Source organism: Carex rostrata, chromosome 24 (genome assembly GCF_964058835.1).
Source record: "Carex rostrata chromosome 24, lpCarRost1.2, whole genome shotgun sequence".
NCBI classification, from domain to species: domain Eukaryota; kingdom Viridiplantae; phylum Streptophyta; class Magnoliopsida; order Poales; family Cyperaceae; genus Carex; species Carex rostrata.
In genome coordinates, this window is record NC_135941.1 from 4,948,731 (window position 1) to 4,968,456 (window position 19,726).

A 19,726-nucleotide genomic window follows, 5' to 3' on the forward strand; every position below is an offset into this window, starting at 1 on the left:
GCATGGCTTTGTGCATTTTTTGAGAGTAAATTTCATCAAAGGTCACTAAACTTTGTACTTAATTAGTCACTGAACTTTGATTTGTCCCAATCAAATCACTTAATTTTTCATTTGTCCTAAATTGGTCACTCTGTAACTTTTTCGTTCAAAATGCTAACAAAATATGCAAATTATGTTTAAAACGCTAACAAAATATGCCCATTTCGTCCAAAATTCTAAAAGAATGAGCATATTCCGTTCAAAATACTAACGGAATGAGAATATTATCTTAATATTTTAGATGAAAAAATTACAGAATGACCAATTTGAAACAAATAGAAAATTAAGTCAATTAATTAAGATAAATTAAAATTGACTAATTTGTGACAAATTACAAAGTTTAGTCATCTTCAAGGAAATTTACCCATTTTTCTATCTTAGAAAATCGACTCCAAGGGAGAAAGGGGAGGTAGCACAATTGACTAGAAAAATATCGTAGAGTTGTTATATTCAAAGATCGAAAGTTCGATTCCTCACAAACTATCAAGTTTAAAAAAAAAGAAAAAGAAAATCGACTCCGAGGACAGAAATGTCTTTTCAGCAATTCAGACTTATTTAAGAGCGCAAGTAGTCAAGTACACATGATTAGCATCGACCTTTCGCACTCTCCTCGTTAATTCTTTCTTTCCACTAGAGCTCTTATCAGTTATCATTTATCAATCTTTAACCAGAGAGAGACAGAGAAGAGTCACAGAAACATTGTTAGAGAGCGATAAAAAAATGGCGTCGGGGCTTAAAAATGGTGTAACAAATCCTTCTATTTCTGTTCTGTGACTACTCGAGGCTCCTCTCGTCTCTATAGGCTTCGTCTGGAGATCAAATTTGGCAGCTCTTATGAAATTTTAAACAATTCTGATCACTTGAAATTTGATTCGCTGCTACCTAAGAAGGTAAACTTTTAGAATTCTCGAATTTATTTCCAAAATTTCAATTTACTTTCAATTGGAGACAAATCTTGGTTGTCATTATATATATACCGACCATAATTGGAGCAAATATGGAAATGTGAAACTATTAAGCTTGTTTCCGTGATGGTTGATAGGCCACTAACCAAACATTCACATGCACTTTAAATATAATACCTCAGTTACAAGATGAAATTAACTAAGAATACACGATGAAATAATTAATGATTTAGCTTGTTTCTGGTGAGGTTTTAATTTAGAATGAAGAAACAAAAGAGTTATTTTTATATTGACTTGCACATCATATGTATCTTTCTTAATTATTTGATCCATACTAATGAGTAGAATTTGTGAATTTATGCACACTGATTACATTCATTATTTTTTTTATTAACCCTCTCTTTTATTGCTATTTCCTTTGATTCACAGGTCTATGCTATTAGTACATCCTTATAAATACCATCAATCATTTCCCTCAATGATAAAGCTCTCTCTCTTACTAAACTTTTGGGTTGCGCTCCATTTTACCAGTTACCACATCTCCACTTCTTTGAAAGTGGAAACCCTAGCACTTTTAGAGATAAAACGCCACATAACCGATCCTTTAAACATTCTAGAAAGCTGGGCAGACAAGTCTGGGTCCCCATGCAATTTTTACGGCGTAAAATGTGACAATAATTCAGGCTGGGTTACGGCAATCTCACTTATCAATTGTTCACTTTCAGGAAAGTTATCCCCTTCGGTTTCAATATTGCAAAACCTAACATCCCTTGAACTCGGTTCAAATTCAATTTCAGGTGCAATTCCTGCTGAGCTGGCAAATTGCACGAATCTTAATGCACTGAATCTCTCAAACAATGCTTTTACAGGTGAAATTCCTGATCTGTCATCGCTTAATGAGTTACAGGTTTTTGACCTGTCGACTAATAATTTGCAGGGAGATTTCCCAAATTGGCTAGGGAGATTACCAAACCTAGAGCAATTAGGTCTAGGTGAAAATAATTTTGATGTAGCGGTAATACCAGAAAATATTGGTAATTTGAAAAGGCTGAGGTCGCTTTTCTTGGGGCAATGCAATTTTATTGGTGAAATCCCAGATACAATATTTGAATTACTCTCACTGCAAACACTGGACTTCTCTCGAAATAACATCTCAGGAATTATTCCCAAATCCATTTCGAATTTGAAAAATCTGTACAAAATTGAGCTGTACCAAAACAACCTAAAAGGTGAGATTCCGGCTGAGTTGGCAACTCTTACGGAGCTATCAGAATTTGACATATCAAGAAACCAACTTGAAGGGAAGTTGCCTCCCGAAATGGGTAACCTCAAAAAGTTGAAATATTTTCACATTTACAGTAACAACTTTTCTGGTGAGCTTCCTTCTGGATTTGGTGATTTACAGTTTCTCTGGTCATTTTCAATTTACGAGAACTCATTTTCGGGTATTTTCCCGGAAAATTTGGGAAAGTTTTCAGCATTGTACAGTATCGACATTTCGGAAAACAATTTCTCAGGTAAGTTTCCAAGTTTCCTCTGCCAAAATGGGAATCTGCATTTTCTTTTAGCACTAGATAACAATTTCTCCGGTGAATTTCCTGAATCATACTCTTCTTGCAAAACATTGGAGAGGTTTAGGATCAGTCAAAACCAATTTGTGGGATCTATTTCAGAAGAAATTTGGGGGCTTCCAAATGCAGTTATCATTGACTTAGCAGACAACGGGTTTGTGGGAGGTATTTCTTCTGATATACAGGTTTCTAGTAATTTGAACCAGTTGTATTTACAAAATAATCAATTTTCCGGAGAAATTCCAATTGAAATTGGTGAAGTTTCCCAATTGCAAAAGTTGGTTTTCTCAAACAATAGCTTTTCTGGTCGAATCCCACCTGAACTCGCAAAACTGAAGCAACTCTCATTATTGCATCTGGATCAAAACAAAATCTCGGGCTCAATTCCCTCTGAAATTGGTCTTTCTGGCAACCTGGTAGACTTAAATATCGCCGAAAACTTTGTAAACGGAAATATCCCAGATTCCCTATCTAATTTGGGTTCCCTGAATTCTCTCAATTTATCTCATAATGCCTTAACTGGTTCAATACCCAATAGCTTACAGGCATTGAAATTGAGTTATATCAATTTTTCCAATAACAGCTTATCGGGCCCTATTCCACCTCAGCTATTAGCAATTGCAGGAGAAGATGCGTTTTCTGGTAATCCTGATCTCTGTATAAGTGATATTGCAGTAACTTGGAGATACTCCGTTTCCAACATAAGCTCATGCCAATGGAGTTATACTCATGGCAATTTCTCGCAAAAAAGGGTTTTTGTCATAGTTCTCATAGTATTATCCATGAGCATTATTTTAGCAGCATTGGCATATGTCAGTTATGTAAGTAAAAAGTTTGAAGAGGCTCGGAAACTTAAAGATCCAGAAACGGGTAAAAGGTCAGGTTCAATACCGGTTTTAGAATCCTTTAATCCGCCAGAAATTAACCCAAAGGAAATATTAAACAGTTTGAATGAGTCCAACCTTATTGGGTTGGGTGGTACTGGTAAGGTATACCGGGTTGATTTGAGCAAGGGACGTGAATCTGTTGCTGTAAAGCAATTATGGAAAGCTGATAATTCAAAGAACTTTACGGCTGAAATCAATTCTCTTGGAAAAATACAGCACAAAAACATCCTTAAACTTTGTGCATTTATTAGGATTAATGAGGCAGGTTATTTAATTTACGAGTTCATGCAGAATGGTAATCTGTATGATGCGCTCAGAAGAGAGGTAAAAAAAGAGTGGATGTGTTTGGATTGGGACAAGAGGTATAAAATTGCATTGGGTGCAGCAAAGGGAGTTATGTATCTGCACCACGGCTGTAAACCTCCAATCATTCATAGAGATATCAAGTCGAGCAACATTCTTTTGGATGAGAATTATGAGGCAAAATTGGCCGATTTTGGGATTGCAAAAGTAGTTGGGGATATTTCAGAGACGAGTTGCTTTGCTGGTACTCATGGCTACATAGCTCCTGGTATGTTATTCCTTTTCTTTTCTTTTGTAATTTTATCATCTGGTTTGGTTCTGCCATTGTGTTTGATGATGCTCTCTGTCTAGTATTTGAATATCATATTAGATGTAGGTATGTATATACTAGCATACACCTGGCCTGGAGGTAACTCTAAATTTCCTACCTTATTTAAGATTTGTCTTTTTTTTTTCTTATGTCTGATAAAAGATTTTATTCAAAAGTAACTATATCTTAATTAAATGCCTTAGAAGAATGTGAAAAACATCCATGTTCTTTTGAAATGTCATGTATGGTATTTACAATAGATTTGGAGGCATATTATATGTTTCACACAGACACTGAATTTTCTTCTTTGCCGGGTCTCCAGAATCTAAAAATTGGGAAAATGCACATTTACCTTTTGAAAAGGGGGCATAAATTGTACTGTATTGGTGCATTTATTCCTTCAGTAGAGAAATTTTATCTCATGATATATTTATTGTAGAACTGGGGTACACTCTCCATGCAACCGAAAAGAGTGATGTATATAGCTTTGGTGTTGTTTTGCTGGAGCTGCTAACATGCCGAAGCCCAACCGACCCGCAATTTGACCATAACAAAGACCTCGTCTCTTGGGCCAAAAAGCATTACTTGAACCAAGATCTTTCCGGGATTTTAGATCCATGGGTCTCCACTTACGCGCAAGATGACATGCGAAAAATCATGGAGATAGCTGTGTGTTGTACCAATGAGTCACCATCTCTTCGGCCAACCATGGTAGAGGTTGTCAATATGCTTATAGATGCTTGTCATCGTGTTTTGGTCGAGGATACAAAATAAGTGGAAGTTATTATAGCGCAAAACTCTCTTTTATTGACAATGTTTTGAATCGGGACTATGTGAATTTGTGAATATTTGTAGTTAATTATAGCTTCTCTAGTTTGTAAGAACTAGTAATATCTTTCTTGTACTTCAATTATTAGAAAAATATATTGTCTTTATTATGTCCTTTCAATAATCTGAGGGCTGATCTCTGACCAAACTAATCGAAGAAAAAAAAAACTAATTATTCTAGAAACCAATTTATTTTAAAATTTATCGTAGTTGTGTTTCCTTTGTATTGATTCAATTAAAATATTATTTTAAATTCCAAACCATTGATGTGGGACATTTAGCTGTTGCGCATCAAAATATAAGTGTGCTAATATATTCTTAGGTCATTTACAACAGTTTATCCATTTAATTTACCGGAAAATTTATCAAAAAAGTTGGTTTTACATTTATTTATGACAGTTTTGTCAAATGAAGGATGGTTTGTGCTACGATTAGTTGAATGAGCTGATGAGGAAATGAAAGAAAAATGCTTCAATTCATTTCTTCAATTGCCAGTAAAACATCTTGAACTCTTTTGAGTTTCTTAATGTATATATAACAAGGTTACCAGTAGACAAATGGGACATTATACTAATAATTCAATAAAGTGTATAAAATTGTAATAATTCGGAGATAACATCATAAATTTAGGGATAACAATGAAATCAGAGATAACAACATAGAGAAAACTAAGTATAATTTAATTCGTTAACTATCATGTTTGACAGGAAATTTTCTAATTCCTAAAACGAATTCTATGAACATGTACACAACAAGGGCAGCATCTGACCCCATTATTTGCATCTTCAAATGAAATTATAAAAATGAGATGAAAAATCATTATTTTGCTGAAGAGAAGAGATGAAAACCATTACAAAGTTGAAACCAAATCACCTAATTAACCAATTTTTGTAAATGGAGAAGACTCCTTCAAGTGCCCTACCATCTCAGCCCCTGCTCCAACGCTCACCGCACAACAGATAAGTAAGGTGACACCAATTAAAATGTGGAGAAGTATCCATTTTGTTGTACCCTTTTTTATGTCCCGTCGTGCAATGTGCATTTTTATGGGGAAGTAAACTGTTAGAGGCCAGAAACTCAATGCACCAAGCATACCCACGATCGAGTTGAAAAAAGGCAGTGCCATGCCAACTATTGTTGTGATAATAACTATGCTTGATCTGAGCACAAGGCGCAATAATGAGAAGTTTATTGGATCCCGTCTGATGCATAACAGTGTGATTGAGTAGACTCGGGTTACGATTTTGGCTTCTGGCCATCTTGCAGTAATCCTCATTTCCAAATTCGCGAACAATGGTTGTGCGAAAAGCTAATTCAATGAACATGAGAGATAATTTAGTTCCAATGAGAAATACTCTACAAATACTCTACAAAATGATAATATTTTAGACCATCTAACTCATAAAATAGTTAAGCTGATTGTTTTCCTCTCTCTCTGTTTTTTTTTTTTTTTGGGGGGGGGTGTATTGGGCAGGTTTATGTAATATACTTAAGTTTTAGACGACTGTTAAAGTAAATTGGCACCTGGTATGCACCAGAAAGATGAAGGGCAATGCATATGTTGCCAATGTCGACCAGCCAGAAGGGTTCATAAAACCCAAACCCAGTAAGGATATTACCAGGTGTGACACCTCCAAATGCAGCATAGCCGGAACATCCAATAACGAGGTAAAATATAGTGATAACACTGAGCCCCCAAAAGATTGACTTCTTCATTGTCGTGTTCTCGGCTGGAGGCGACTTTAATGTGTCCTGTAACACAGAAAAAAAAAAATGCAATTATGTTGTACCATGTGCAACATCATAGGAATAACCTTTATGAACATCATGCTTTAGTTTTATAAAGTAAGAGAGCCTGTTAACTTGTTAAGTGCTTCTAGTCTGTCAATCAAATGGGCACAACAGAAATATACAGTAAGCATCATTTTGGGGTCAATTTTTTTTGTACATGCAACTAAAATAAAGTTGTATAAACATACCTGGACTTCAATTAATATTTCGGCAAAGGTGTAGGCAAATGCAACATTCCCTAAGGCTTGAAGACTTTTGAAGGCTCTGTCGACTGGTCTCAAATGAGCATGGGCAACAACACCAAGTAATCCGCCTTTCACTTGTCGGGTCGAGACTAATTCGACAACCGCAAGTCCGAAAGCAATAGAAGAGTAAGTGCCTGACATTACTGCTGCCACGATTGAAACCCATGCCATGTGCTGCAAGCTTGGGAGTTGGGAGAGAATGAGCTGGCCGAATCCGAAGCATAACATGAGAACTGGACCTGGCCCGTCACATCTCGTTTCATGGCCATGATAGTGATAACAATGGGCTTTGCTGACAGCACTGCTCATGCATGGCATATTAGCATTTAGCGATTTAATTCAGAGATCGTTAAATAAATAAATAATTAGATCTTATATTTTGTTATTGAGATTATAACAAAATAGTAAGCGATTTTTTGCATTCTGCAAATGAACATATTAACTCTTTAAGAAATGGCTTACTTCATGCTGATTGTTGTTGTGATGGTGTAGCCGACCATTGCGCCCCATAAGTTGAAAAACTGGGCACATGCACACAAATATACATGTTTTGGACCTGCCAGCAAAATTTAACCAATATGAATAAATTAAATAAAAGTTCGAAAGTATTGAATACACTATTATGTAATTATGTTATATACGTACCAAGGTACGTCTTAACAGCATCGATATAGCATCGGTTGCGTGTCCCAGTGATCGGATCTTGAGAACGGTAGCAATTAGCTAAGAGTGAGCTGGTATAGTATGTGATGATTGCAAAGATTGCCGGTACAATGGGCCCCGCAATCCAACCTAGTTGGGCGATGCTCCATGAGAGCGAAAGAACACCCGAACCAATTACGGCCGTGATGATGTGAATGGTGGCGGTCCAAACAGTTCCTACATGAACAAACATCAAAGGCTTTTGTAAGGCTTCTCAATGAATATTTGATGAGCCATCTCTAATTACTAATTAGCTTGTAGAAATTTATATTCAGTAAAAATATATAGTTTAGTCAATTAATCTTTTCCTAAACTTATATTAGAGCATTTAAATAGATGTCAAAATTTGTTATGGCAGGGAATCCATATGATTAAAAACAGAGTTTTTATCAGATTGACAGAAATTCACATCTTATTATATTATAATTCTTGATGTACACTGTCTACATGGTCTGGAATGAATAATGACACATGCATACCATCATAATAGTTGCATCATATAAGGAGGATAGTATGAAGTGCCAGGCACAACTACTTGCAACACACATGGAAATATTAGGAGGATCGGAGACAATCCTGAATCTTGAAAATAAGAAAAGAACAATATATAAATAAAAAAAACTTCAATTTTGTGAGATAAAATAAACTAGTACTTAATTATGTTTTATTGTATCTCTTAGAAACTAAAAGGTCCATATGCTACTATAGTTTTATATATGTTATTAAAATAATTTACTCTTAACCTCTTAAAACTGTATAGATTGAACAATCCATACAATCAGCATTTTGCATTAAAATCATCAGGCTAACATAATGTTCCCTTATACAAAGCACTAGAAAAATATATAATTGCAAAACCTTTTCTTTTGTGCACGCCACTTTCGATATCTTCATGATTGACAATTGACATGTTGTCATTACTGAGAGGGTAAGCGTCAGCACGTGCGCAGTTCGTATGAATAATGACAACTAAGTAAAGAGGGGGAGATGCTTCTTATATAGGGAGAGAATGAGAATTGGAGAGAGAAGAAATTGGCGAGAATTTCGCTCCTTAGAAAGGAGAGAAACTATACTGTACATTTATATTACTATGTAAAGAAGTGACAATGAATTTCCTTTGTTAAACTTAGCATAAGTATTTTTTTTCTTCTTAATATTGGTTGGTTCATATGACATTTGCGAGAGAATTTCTCCGTATATTATGACATTTGCGAGAGGTTTTGCCTTTAATTTTAGCTCATTTTGAGCTTTCTTTAATTATCTCTAGCTTATTTTAGAAATTCACTTGTGCGATAAGTAGCTTTACATTGGTGCACGGTATTGGCTAAACTAAACAGTAAACATGTACAGCAGCTACAGCTAGTACGCTAACGCATAGCAAAGAAAAAATATTGGACCAAAAGTGACAATTATATGGCAAGTCACGCTTGGACATGCACGACACGGTGGTCACAACATAACTAAAGTGCCGTGCCATGACCGTTTCTTTAATTCTTTAAATTAAATCACGACAAGTAAAATTCTAATTTGATCATGATGCAGCACATCACTTGACTCATATCATAATATAATATGACTAGTTACACGACGGCACAACACGAATTTACATCTGGCTCGGCTAAGAAATTGAGAGAAGTCCCAGTTCAGCCCAATTTGGTTTTCGTGGAGTCTGGTTCAGCCCATTTCGGCCCAGTTCGGCCTAATGCCTAGCTTCAACTTTTGCGACTGGACTAGTGACACGAAGCTCGTTTCCTCGCTAAATTTCTTCCATGGAGTGTTAGATTTACTTTCTGGTTTATTTTGACCTAATCGATCCGTGGTAATATGATATCTCTTGTTTGTTTGTTTGTTTTTTTTCACTTTAATGTGAGATCTCTTATTACTGGTTTTTGATGCAATGTTTGGTTGATTTTCTGTTGTTTGTGGCCTTTTATCTTGTTGGGTTCATTAATTATTGAAAATTAAATTATATTGTAAAAAGCACATGAGGTGTTTGATGAATTGCCGGAAAGTATCCTATTTTATTTCTAACAATTATTAGTTTTCTTTTAAAAATCTTTTTTCAAAAATAATTATTATTTTCTTTTAACCTCCAACTGGGGTTCTGTGGTACAAACAAAAAGGACCATCATAAACTACTTTTTAGATTACCAGTGCTTAGTTGATAAATATTATATTTTGCTTACAATACATGCCAATTTGTGGTCATTTGGAGCTCAGGCTACACTCTGCTCTCTCCAATCGTGATTATAAAATTTAAACCTAACTTTGTTTTTCTGACAAAGGCGTAGAACTAAAACTCAGCCAACTGTTTTGAATGGAGCTGACATCTTGAGACTACTTGCAATATCCACCACTGAACCGATGCTAACCGCAATTGAGATCATTAAACAAAAGATGCTTAAGCCGTGTAGGAAGTACCATTTTGGCACCTCTCTTCCTATTTTCTCTTGTGCAATGTGCATGCTTATTGGGAAGTAGACTGTCAAAGGCCAGAAGCTTAATGCACCAAGGAGACCAAGAACCGCATTAAAAAATGGCACAATCATTGCAATCAAAGTTGTCACGAGAACGATGATTGATCGGAATATGAGCTTTGAGAGGGTGAATCGTAACGTTGAATTGAAGAATGGGACATTAATTGTATGCACCCGGTTTATGAATTTGGCATCAGGCCATTGTGCAGCTACTTGTCTCTCCACGGCCGCAAAGATAGGTTGTGCATACACCTGAATTGTTTTTAGCAAATATTAAACAAAATCTTGTTTTAAAATTATACTTTTGCAAAGAATTGAAATGTACCTGATAAGCACCAAAAAGGTGAAGGATTATGCACAGGTTGCCAATGTCAACTAGCCAGAAGGGTTCATAAAACCCGAACCCGGTAAGGATGTTACCGGGTGCATTATTCCCAAATGCAGCATAACCTGCACAACCCAGAGAAAGGTAAAATATGGTGGTAGCTCCAACTCCATAAAACGATGCCTTTTTCATTGTCACATTCTCTGGTGGTGACGGCTTTAGTGTATCCTACAATAAAAAAACAAAAAATAAAAGGACCTTAGTGTAATGTTTTACAAGGGGATCATTTTGGATAGTTCCAATACATCATTGATCTGCTAAGAAGTTAGAACAGTTCATTTCATCTACCTGAATTTCAATAAGAACTTCAGCAAATGTATAAGCAAATGCAATGTTTCCCAGAGCTTGAAAGGAGCTCCATGTTTTCTTTGCCGGTGATAAACCAACAATGCCAACATAATCTCCTTTGGTAAAACCATTACCAATCCATTTACCGACTGAAAGGCCGAGACCGATAAATGAATATGCAAATGACATTATTGCGGCCATGATCGATAGCCATGTGATCTTCTCTAAGTTCGGAAGTTGGGAGAGGATGAGCTCGATTATACCGAATAGCAACATGAGGAGTGTACCCGATGCATTGCATTTTGCATCGTGCCCAAATTTGTGGAAGCAACCTGCTCGTTTTATGGCCCTAACAAGTATAAAATTAACTATATAAACAAAACTAAATGATACCATTTTACAAATTTTGAAACTTGTAGAAACTTTTAATTGATCATCAAGTTTATACTTACCCCATGCTTATAGTAGCAGTGATTGTGTAGCCGACCATAGTCCCCCATAAGTTCACATACTGAGCAACTGCACACATGTACACCTTCCTTGGACCTAGATAATATATATATATACACACACACACACACAAAAATTACTAATTAAGTAAAAGTACAAATTTTTTATTTGTTTCTTTCTTTTAGAACCCTGTCTAAATTTTGAGGTCACTCGGGGAATTTTGTGCACAGTTTTATATTAATATCTAGCAAGCCTTCTTTTAATCAATAAATTATGTGCATTAAGTAATGAGATCCATACTCAGGTATGATCTGACGGCTTCCATGTATGTCCGGTTTCTCGATCCAGTAACTGGATCTGGCGCACGGTATGAATTTGCCAAAAGTGTGGAGGTGTAGTATGTGACAATTGCAAAGGCTGACAAGGCGAGAGGCCCGGCGATCCAGCCTAATTGTGCAACACTCCATGCAAGGGCAAGCACACCAGATCCAATCACTGCTGTGACAATGTGGGCCGCAGCGGTCCACACGGTTCCTACAAAAACATAGAAGTTCGTATTCACCAGTTAAATTAGAGGTGCATTTCTGTTGGTGCTTCAGAGTGTATGTAATGAAGTTCATTTTGAGGGGGTACAATGCAAAAGTTCAGTTATAGCATCTCTGATCATAACTTTTAGATATGTATCAGGAGTCAAAATTCAAAAGAGAAACTGGTTGAGGTGTTGCCACGTCAGCTGGTTCCAACATTCGAGTTGGCACGATCGATGCTGATCAACAACCCGAGTTTCCTGATATTCTAACAAATTGTTTTTCTGATATTCTGACAAATTGTTTTTCATATTTTGTTCATGTATTATGTTCATTTTTTTTATTGTTGTATGAAGTCTACAAATGTTTGGTTTGCGGAATTGCGGTGTATTAACTTCCTAAGGTTGGTACCAATTATGAACCACTGGTACAGTATAGTTTCCAGGCATTTGTTGTTTTTTCTGGTAATTATGAACTGTTTCTATTATGATAATTATTGTTTTTTTTTCTGGCATTTTTTTTTTTGCGGGCAAAAACAATAGAAGAATTTTGTTATTGAGCAATTTGCTGTTCGCAACTTATTCCCAACTTTAAATTGAACAATCAAGCAAAATTACATTCGATACTTCTGGATTATCATAATTAGTTTGCCAATTATAAGCTCAATTGTGAAATCGTTTATTAAATGGGAGTAATAGACACTAGGAAACCAAATCTGTTTACAGCTTATTCTTCAAATTTCCTTCTATAGAAGACCCATGTTTTCTTTCGCCCCCCCTTGTTTCCCCTTCATTTCATACAAGAATTACATCGGACTCTTTGACAATTCACCCACTATTACTGTGCACGGACCCCACATATTTATAAGGGGCCCATTTTTTAGTGTGTGTGTGGTGGGTGGGGGTTGGTTATTTATCTTCTCTAGAATTTGGAACGTTTTGTGACTATAATTTTTTTTTACTTTAGGTAGAGAATCTCGTCTAATTTATTGATTAAGCTATTATTTTTTATGTGAGAGGAGGTATGTTTGAAATTTAATATTTATATTAGAGGTGAGTAAAGAAGGACCATGGCTCTCATCTCGTACTAATTTTTATTTTTATTTTTGGTAATTTGATTTTCTTTTTTTAAAACTAGTATTGTTCTTTCATTTTTGGATTTTTTTCAAATTTGGTCACCTTTTCCATAGATGCTTGACGGATCAAAATGAAGAGAATGGGAGTCAATGTCCCACATTTAAAAAAAAAGTGTATATATTGTATTTTTGTGTTACATATATGTATTTTTCTCAAAAAATTCATATTTAAACTCCATAAATGATAATCATTTTATAATTAATTCCATAGTCATATTTATGTTTTTGATGATTTAATAATTCTATTGGTACTAATATTCCATATGATACTTGATTCCAGTTTTAAAATTTTCTGACATCGCCTTTGTGGCTTTGTGTCAATGTATATGTTTTGTGAGGTATTGTACATTGTAAATTTTGCTTTATTATACATTTTAAGTGAGATGACAGAAGTTGGTTTAAAAGGAGAGTTCGTATCCTCAGCATTACCTCACCGTTGGAATTTGAATTCAGATCAATCCGACTCAAACATGTAACAGACAGAGATTTTTTAAGATTCGTGCTAATATATAATGAACATATCAAATTTAATCTCACCGTTTGAGATCTCTAAGGTGATATACAAGAGCAAGGAATTCCTATCACATGCACCTAAGGTAACATAGTATTTGAGTTTGGATTCAGACCATCTGATTTGCTTTGCCACAAATATTAAAGAGTTCTCGTGCATCCACTTTCTAATCGGACAATTCAAATCCAAACTCAGATATTTTGTTACCTCAGAGGATATGGTTTCCAAACAGATTGAGGTTGGTATGTACATGCATGTTCTCCCTTGCCATGTCTTTTTCTTTTTCCAAATAGATTAAAGGGTATTTATTTATTCATGGCATGTAAACCATATCACCACACCTGACGGTTGTGCTACGTACCATGCCATGAAGCGAGTATTTAATTCGCTATATACGTCATGTGAAGAATAGATATATACCCATATGGCCATATCCAAAAATTGCATGATGACAAATACCAAAACATGGATTTCTTCAAAGTTAGGAAGGCCTTTTTTTTGGGGGGAATAAAATATCTTTTTAGTAAATTTTAAGTTCAGATTATTGTTCTGTTTTTAGAACATGGATTTCTTTATGTGCTTGGAAAACGGAGGGTATCCAATCGGTTTTTAATATTCATACCAAGCTAACTCAAATTTTTAGTTTAAATCCGAACCATCTGTTATAAATTGACACAAATTTTAAAATTTTCCTCTTCTTATTGGAGCTTCCTTCCGAATTCCGATAAGGTTTGAATTCTTTATCTGACCCGATTTTGAGCAAACTCAAAAATTAAATTACCTCAGAAAATTTGAACTCATTCAATCGCTGAAGGAATTAGAGCTTTGTGCTAGGTGGTTAATAAAAAACATAATTTTTTAGTTTATTGACTGATGGTAATTATAATGCCATTATCTTTTTTGATAGCTAGAGAAGCAAGTAATAAATTTCAATAGAAGTTGAGTTGGAGTTTTAACTTAATAGAATGTATGTTTATGAATTTTTATTACAAAAATAAAAATAAGGTATTTTAAGTATTAAACTATTAAATATTAAATTATATAATGCCTGCAGGATTACACACTAAATAAAAAGAAGAATATATTGTATGAACCAATCATAATTTTGAATTTGCTATCTTATGTCATCGTTTAGTTTGTTATTTTGCTTAAAAATGTTCGTTTGCTAGAAATAGATTTGTAATAAGAAACCTTAATTAGTCTGCATGTCCAGTCTTAAAGATCTACAGAATATGTATATCTATTAAAATATTATTATCATATAATCTATAATGATGAGCACTTTGATTAAAAAAAAAAAAATACTATTTGCTTGGTGCGGCATCTGGCGCCGTTAGGATAATGTTAATTAAGTTATTCACAAATCACAAAGCATATTTAAAGGTATCTAGACAAATACAATCACAAACTTTTATATATTAAATATGCCATTATATTTCTTGTTTCATTTGTTTTTTTTTGTATTTAATGAAAGAGCTCAAGTCTTCTGGCTTTAATATCTGACTGAAATCATCTGCAGTAACAAATCTATGGTTTTTTTTTTTCACCTTGGTAGCTAGTCACTAGTCACTACCAAATTCTCAAAAAAAAAAACCCCTATGTTTTTAACATGTAGAGTATTATTTTAATTATAGTAGATGTGATTATTATTTTATTTTTTGTTGTTGTTAAATTGATAGGAAATTGGCTTTTACTGCGCTTTAAAAAACATATAATTTTACAACTTCAATAATAGAAGGTTATAGTGGTCATTTAGGCTGAAAATTAGAGAGCTAATTAAATTAATAGAAATTATAGTTTGATATTTGCTCAAAACAAGTAAAACTAATGCTTGAAATATATATATATTTTTTTTAATTATATGGGAGATATCAAATTGATTAAGTTGATTATCCATCTTAAACTGGTCAAAGTTATTCATATTTGATTGAAGTCTAAAGTTAAATCATAGCTTAAATTATTTTTTGTTTAGTTAAGATTTGTGGTTTAAGTTATGGCCGATCAAAGTTATTAATATTACATTTCATATAATTTTTTATTTAGTAATTTATGATAAAATTTATCTAATATTTTATGTAGATCTTTAATTAGTAATTTTTGATAAAATTGATTTATACAATATTTTACCGTTTCATTTAGTTAACAATATATATATATATATATATATATATATATATATATATATATATATTAAAATAATTTGAAAGAAGATTAGAAATTATAAATGAGATAAAAAATAAAAATTTGCAAGCTTAAGTCACAAGCGTAGACTAATTAAATATTAAACCACCTTGATAGATGGATTAACATTTTATGTTTTAAGCCGGACTAAAGATCAGCTGACACCATCTTAGACTGGCTCAATTAAATTGCATTTGATAACTTAAGTGAGACCGCAACTCATTATTTCATGGTTTAAACCTCAACCAAATATGACCTTCACCCGCTTATTTTGATCCAATTTTGTTTTCTTGTAATATAGATTTCCAAGTTTGAATGTGGGGCTAACACAATCCATATACTAAATCTGGTCAAAACCAACAAAAAATGAACCTGAGGAAATAAAATAAAATAAAACAGTAGCAAATTAGCAATTTCTTTTTGTTTCGCTCTAATTCAAATTAAATAAAGAAAATTAACAGATAAGTGTTCCCAAATCTCAATATTGATCATAACACCATGTGTTGTGCTTTTACATTTTATAATTTGTTTTGTTATCAATAATAAATACTACTATTAACCGAAAAAAAAAAAAAAAAAAAATCACAAAACCCAACTTTGAAACAAATGCTACTGATGAAAAGATATACCACTCCAGGTAAATTGCTTTTGAGGTGGAACGCACTAAAACTTTTGGAGTCTCATCAAATATCATATCCAAAAAAAGAAAAAAAAGTATCCAATCTACTTCAAATCTAGTGCTCGTAAATATTATAACGTCGCTTGACTTGACCTCTTGATTTAATTTACGATCATATTACACCTAAGACTTTATAAGGAAAAGACACAAGTGGATATATATATAATATATAGATGGGCACACTTAGTAGCTTCTACTAAATTTTCTCAAAAAGAGAGAGAGATGGACTATGGTGAGTTGCGAAGTAAAGCGACTATTTTACTTTACACTCATATTTTGCGGTTTTGAAGTTCAAAATATCGGTCTGAACTGCTCAACATGATCTCCATATTGAAATGTGCTTGGAGACCAAATTTTACATTTTTTGGAATTTTTTTTACTATTTATTAAGCCACTTTGAAAATCGCCGATCCGGTGGTCCAGAAATTTTTACTGTTTATCCAGATTTTCAGATTTTCAAAGTGGCTTAATAAAAAGTAAACAAATTTCAAAAAATGTAAAATTTAGTTTCCAAGCATATTTTATTACGAAGAACATGTTGGAAGGTTCGAATCGGCTATTTGAACTTTGAAAATGAAAATATTGCGTGAAGTATAAACGTGTTTTACTTCGCAGCTCACCGTAGCCCATCTCTCTCTCTCTCTCTCTCTCTCTCTCTCTCTCTATATATATAGTAAGGATACCATGCTTTGCAAATTAAAGTGGGTGTTTTAATTTGGCTCATATCTCTAGTTTCAAAGTTCAAAACGTCGATCCGAACCGTTCACGTTGATATCCATATTAAATTGTGCTTGGAGACCAAATTTTATATTTTTTGGAAATTTTTTACTATTTTTTTAGAATTTTTTAAAATCATTGTTTTTATGGTCCAGATTTTTTTATTATATATATATATATATATATAGATTTACTATTTTATATATATATATATATATATATATAGATTTACTTTTTTTTTTGCGTAAAAATAAGGGTCAAGCCCTCATTCATTGATAGTAAATGTTACAAGAGAGTTATAACATAGGAAGGAAAGAAAATAAACACAAGCAGCCTCAAGAATTTGAGGCTTGGTTCTGCCAGTGCAGTAAAAAAACAGAAATAAATAGGAAACATAAAAGTAAAAGCGAAAACAAAAGAACTATATAGAGATTTACTGTTACGTTACAGTATACATGTTAACAAAAATCATGAGAATAAATTATATATTTGGTAATAATGTCATCATCCATTAAAAAGAAAGTAGACTACGCAGAACATCCATATTGGATTTTTTTTTTAATTTCTAAAAAACAATTGACACTTCCTATATATTATTTTTTTTTGGATGTAACGTACGTATAAATTCTGTTTTAGAAAGTTTTTTTTTAAAGAAATAATTTATTAACTGTTTTTATTAGCTATCGTTCTCTCTTTCATAGTAATAATTACTGACGTGATCGCTTTAAGAAATAAAAAGTTAACTATATGTGTGTATGTTTAAAAATTAAAATTAATTTAATTTCTACTTAGTGCTTGACATATGTTTTAATTTCTTCTTAATTTTATTGATGTAGATGTCCTCAATAATTATTATTTGGTCTTATTTTTTTATTTGTGATTAATCAAATTTAAGTATCCGGTACTTGCATCATTTGATGATGCCGTGTGACAACAATGTGAAATGTAATTGTATTGCTAACTAAAAAAAAATGATAGTTAGATAGCATACTATCATGAGATAATATTTATGCCACCATTAATTATATATACATGTGCTGCTTAATTTGAAGTAGCACAAAAATGAGGTGCATGCATGGATTATTATAACCGATTTTACAACAAAATAAAAATAAATAAAGATTTGAAGTTCAACAGTTGCGGTTTTGTTGAACTCTTTTAATTTGCTTTCAAGATAGTCAACAACTATAAGAATGAGATAGTATCCGTGAGAGGTACTGTCGGTATGCTGTTACAGATAGGCAACTATATATAATTTGCACGAAAATATTGTAAGACGTGTCGAGTATTTTAATTTTGCACATGACAAAATAGACAACTACAACCTCCAAAATTTAGAAACTACACTTATATATGATGCATATATATAACTTTGAACAGAAAAGAAAAAAAAAAAACGAAGAAGAAAAATATATATAACTTCACAAAATTAAGTGAATTATTCACAAAAGAGAGAAAAAAAAAACGCTTCTAGCTATAGCTTGAACAGAGAATTGAAGTAAATATATATTTGAATGTACCTTTTCTTTCGTAATCTCTCCCTTCAATCTGTTCTATGTCTATCTCCATCTTCTCCATTTCTTGTTTCTCTTTGTGTGCTCTCTATCCAGATAGTAGTCTAAGTAGAGAGATGGAAATGAAGTGCGTGATGGAATAGAGTGCAATAAAAGAGGCAGATACATTTATCATAAAGGAAAAGGTTTTGATTGATGGCCTTTGTCTGAAATTCTCAGCTGAGTCCCTGTCATTTGCCAAAGCTAGATACACAAATTAAAGTAAATAGTTCATAAAATAAAGAGTAGTATACATCGATTTTGTTTGGCCAGAGAATATTTATTACAAGGAATGTGCTTTTATGATCCCAATCAAAAATTAAAGTATCAAATTATCATAATCATTCATTTAGTAAGAGTAGTATACTACTTTTACTTTAAAACAATTATTACACTAAAGCTGTGCTCCAGAAGCGAGTGGGAAAACCCTCATTAAAAGAAAGGAAGGAGACAGATCAGAGGTGAGGCCACCTCCGAACAGTGTTTTTACACTCCGATTTGGGGTGGCAAAAATTCTCAAAAATTAAAACTTCGTGACCTTCCTCTTCCCTCCGAACAATAGGCTTTCACCTCCGGTTCCTCTTCCGTTCACATCTTCTGGAGCAGGGAAAATTATCGGGCATACCGCACTCTCTTCCGCACACAGTGTTTTTGTTCCTTCCTCTCCCTCCGCGTACCTCTAATTGGAGCACAGCCTAAGTGTGATACTCATACTTTTAATCCAAAACAAATATTGTACAAAGTATTAAGTGTGATCATTAAAGTTAAATTCTAATTAATTAAAAAATTATGAGGACTAGACATCAGGAACCCAAACAGACACAATTTATACATAACATATTTAAATTACAACTTTACTGATTTTTTTTTTTTGGGTAAATGACGATTTGTCTAACTAATTAATTTATTATAAATAATACATATCCAAATATCATATACCAGGTGTACTTAATCTAGTCATATACACATTGTCTTTGGTTTTTAATTTGTTCCCTCTTCTCTGCTTCCTTTTCTAGAAGTCATCATGCCAATTTAATGTAGCAATTCAAAAAGTTGGATATATGAAATTATGAACTATACTAATTATAAAACCCATTAATTCCTTCGAGAAGAATGCGCACGTACATGTCCTATATGAATAAATAAAAACAAAGAGAATGTTATGTGGTTACTGTCTTCTTCTAAACCCTAAAAATTGCTCAGTAAGCCTTGGCATATTTTTCTTTTTTGAAAGTTAGTGGT

General features: G+C 33.3%; 3 protein-coding genes across 3 annotated transcripts; 1 reads left to right on the forward strand and 2 right to left on the reverse strand.

Annotated features, from left to right (window-relative positions):
• Nucleotides 1-629: 629 nt before the first annotated feature.
• On the forward strand, nucleotides 630-4,951 carry LOC144575655 (uncharacterized). Its single transcript, XM_078325864.1, has 3 exons — nucleotides 630-929; nucleotides 1,374-3,973; nucleotides 4,455-4,951. The coding sequence occupies exons 2-3, from the start codon at nucleotides 1,378-1,380 to the stop codon at nucleotides 4,787-4,789; spliced, it is 2,931 nt and encodes a 976-aa protein (XP_078181990.1). The 5' UTR covers nucleotides 630-929; nucleotides 1,374-1,377; the 3' UTR covers nucleotides 4,790-4,951.
• Nucleotides 4,952-5,514: 563 nt separating this feature from the next.
• LOC144575756 (amino acid permease 8-like) lies at nucleotides 5,515-8,523 on the reverse strand. Its single transcript, XM_078325988.1, has 6 exons — nucleotides 8,440-8,523; nucleotides 7,525-7,758; nucleotides 7,342-7,435; nucleotides 6,823-7,180; nucleotides 6,368-6,595; nucleotides 5,515-6,152 (listed from the first exon to the last, which is right to left on the reverse strand). The coding sequence occupies exons 1-6, from the start codon at nucleotides 8,489-8,491 to the stop codon at nucleotides 5,721-5,723; spliced, it is 1,398 nt and encodes a 465-aa protein (XP_078182114.1). The 5' UTR covers nucleotides 8,492-8,523; the 3' UTR covers nucleotides 5,515-5,720.
• A 1,170-nt stretch (nucleotides 8,524-9,693) lies between these two features.
• LOC144575521 (amino acid permease 6-like) lies at nucleotides 9,694-18,656 on the reverse strand. The gene is made up of 6 exons (XM_078325688.1): nucleotides 18,452-18,656; nucleotides 11,482-11,715; nucleotides 11,184-11,277; nucleotides 10,732-11,080; nucleotides 10,384-10,611; nucleotides 9,694-10,310 (listed from the first exon to the last, which is right to left on the reverse strand). The coding sequence occupies exons 1-6, from the start codon at nucleotides 18,507-18,509 to the stop codon at nucleotides 9,882-9,884; spliced, it is 1,392 nt and encodes a 463-aa protein (XP_078181814.1). The 5' UTR covers nucleotides 18,510-18,656; the 3' UTR covers nucleotides 9,694-9,881.
• Nucleotides 18,657-19,726: the final 1,070 nt, after the last annotated feature.

Excerpts from the sequence above, each read along its gene's own strand:
- LOC144575521 (XM_078325688.1), bottom strand. The coding sequence starts at position 18,509 with ATGGAGAAGATGGAGATAGACATAGAACAGATTGAAGGGAGAGATTAC. Across the intron at positions 11,716-18,451 it reads GAGAGATTACGAAAGAAAAG|GAACCGTGTGGACCGCTGCG; the intron begins GTACATTCAAAT and ends ATGTTTTTGTAG. Across the intron at positions 10,311-10,383 it reads ACCTTTTTGGTGCTTATCAG|GTGTATGCACAACCTATCTT; the intron begins GTACATTTCAAT and ends AAAACAATTCAG.
- LOC144575655 (XM_078325864.1), top strand. The coding sequence starts at position 1,378 with ATGCTATTAGTACATCCTTATAAATACCATCAATCATTTCCCTCAATG. Across the intron at positions 3,974-4,454 it reads TCATGGCTACATAGCTCCTG|AACTGGGGTACACTCTCCAT; the intron begins GTATGTTATTCC and ends TATTTATTGTAG.
- LOC144575756 (XM_078325988.1), bottom strand. The coding sequence starts at position 8,491 with ATGTCAATTGTCAATCATGAAGATATCGAAAGTGGCGTGCACAAAAGA. Across the intron at positions 7,181-7,341 it reads ACAACAACAATCAGCATGAA|TGCTGTCAGCAAAGCCCATT; the intron begins GTAAGCCATTTC and ends ATGCATGAGCAG. Across the intron at positions 6,153-6,367 it reads ATCTTTCTGGTGCATACCAG|CTTTTCGCACAACCATTGTT; the intron begins GTGCCAATTTAC and ends TCATTGAATTAG.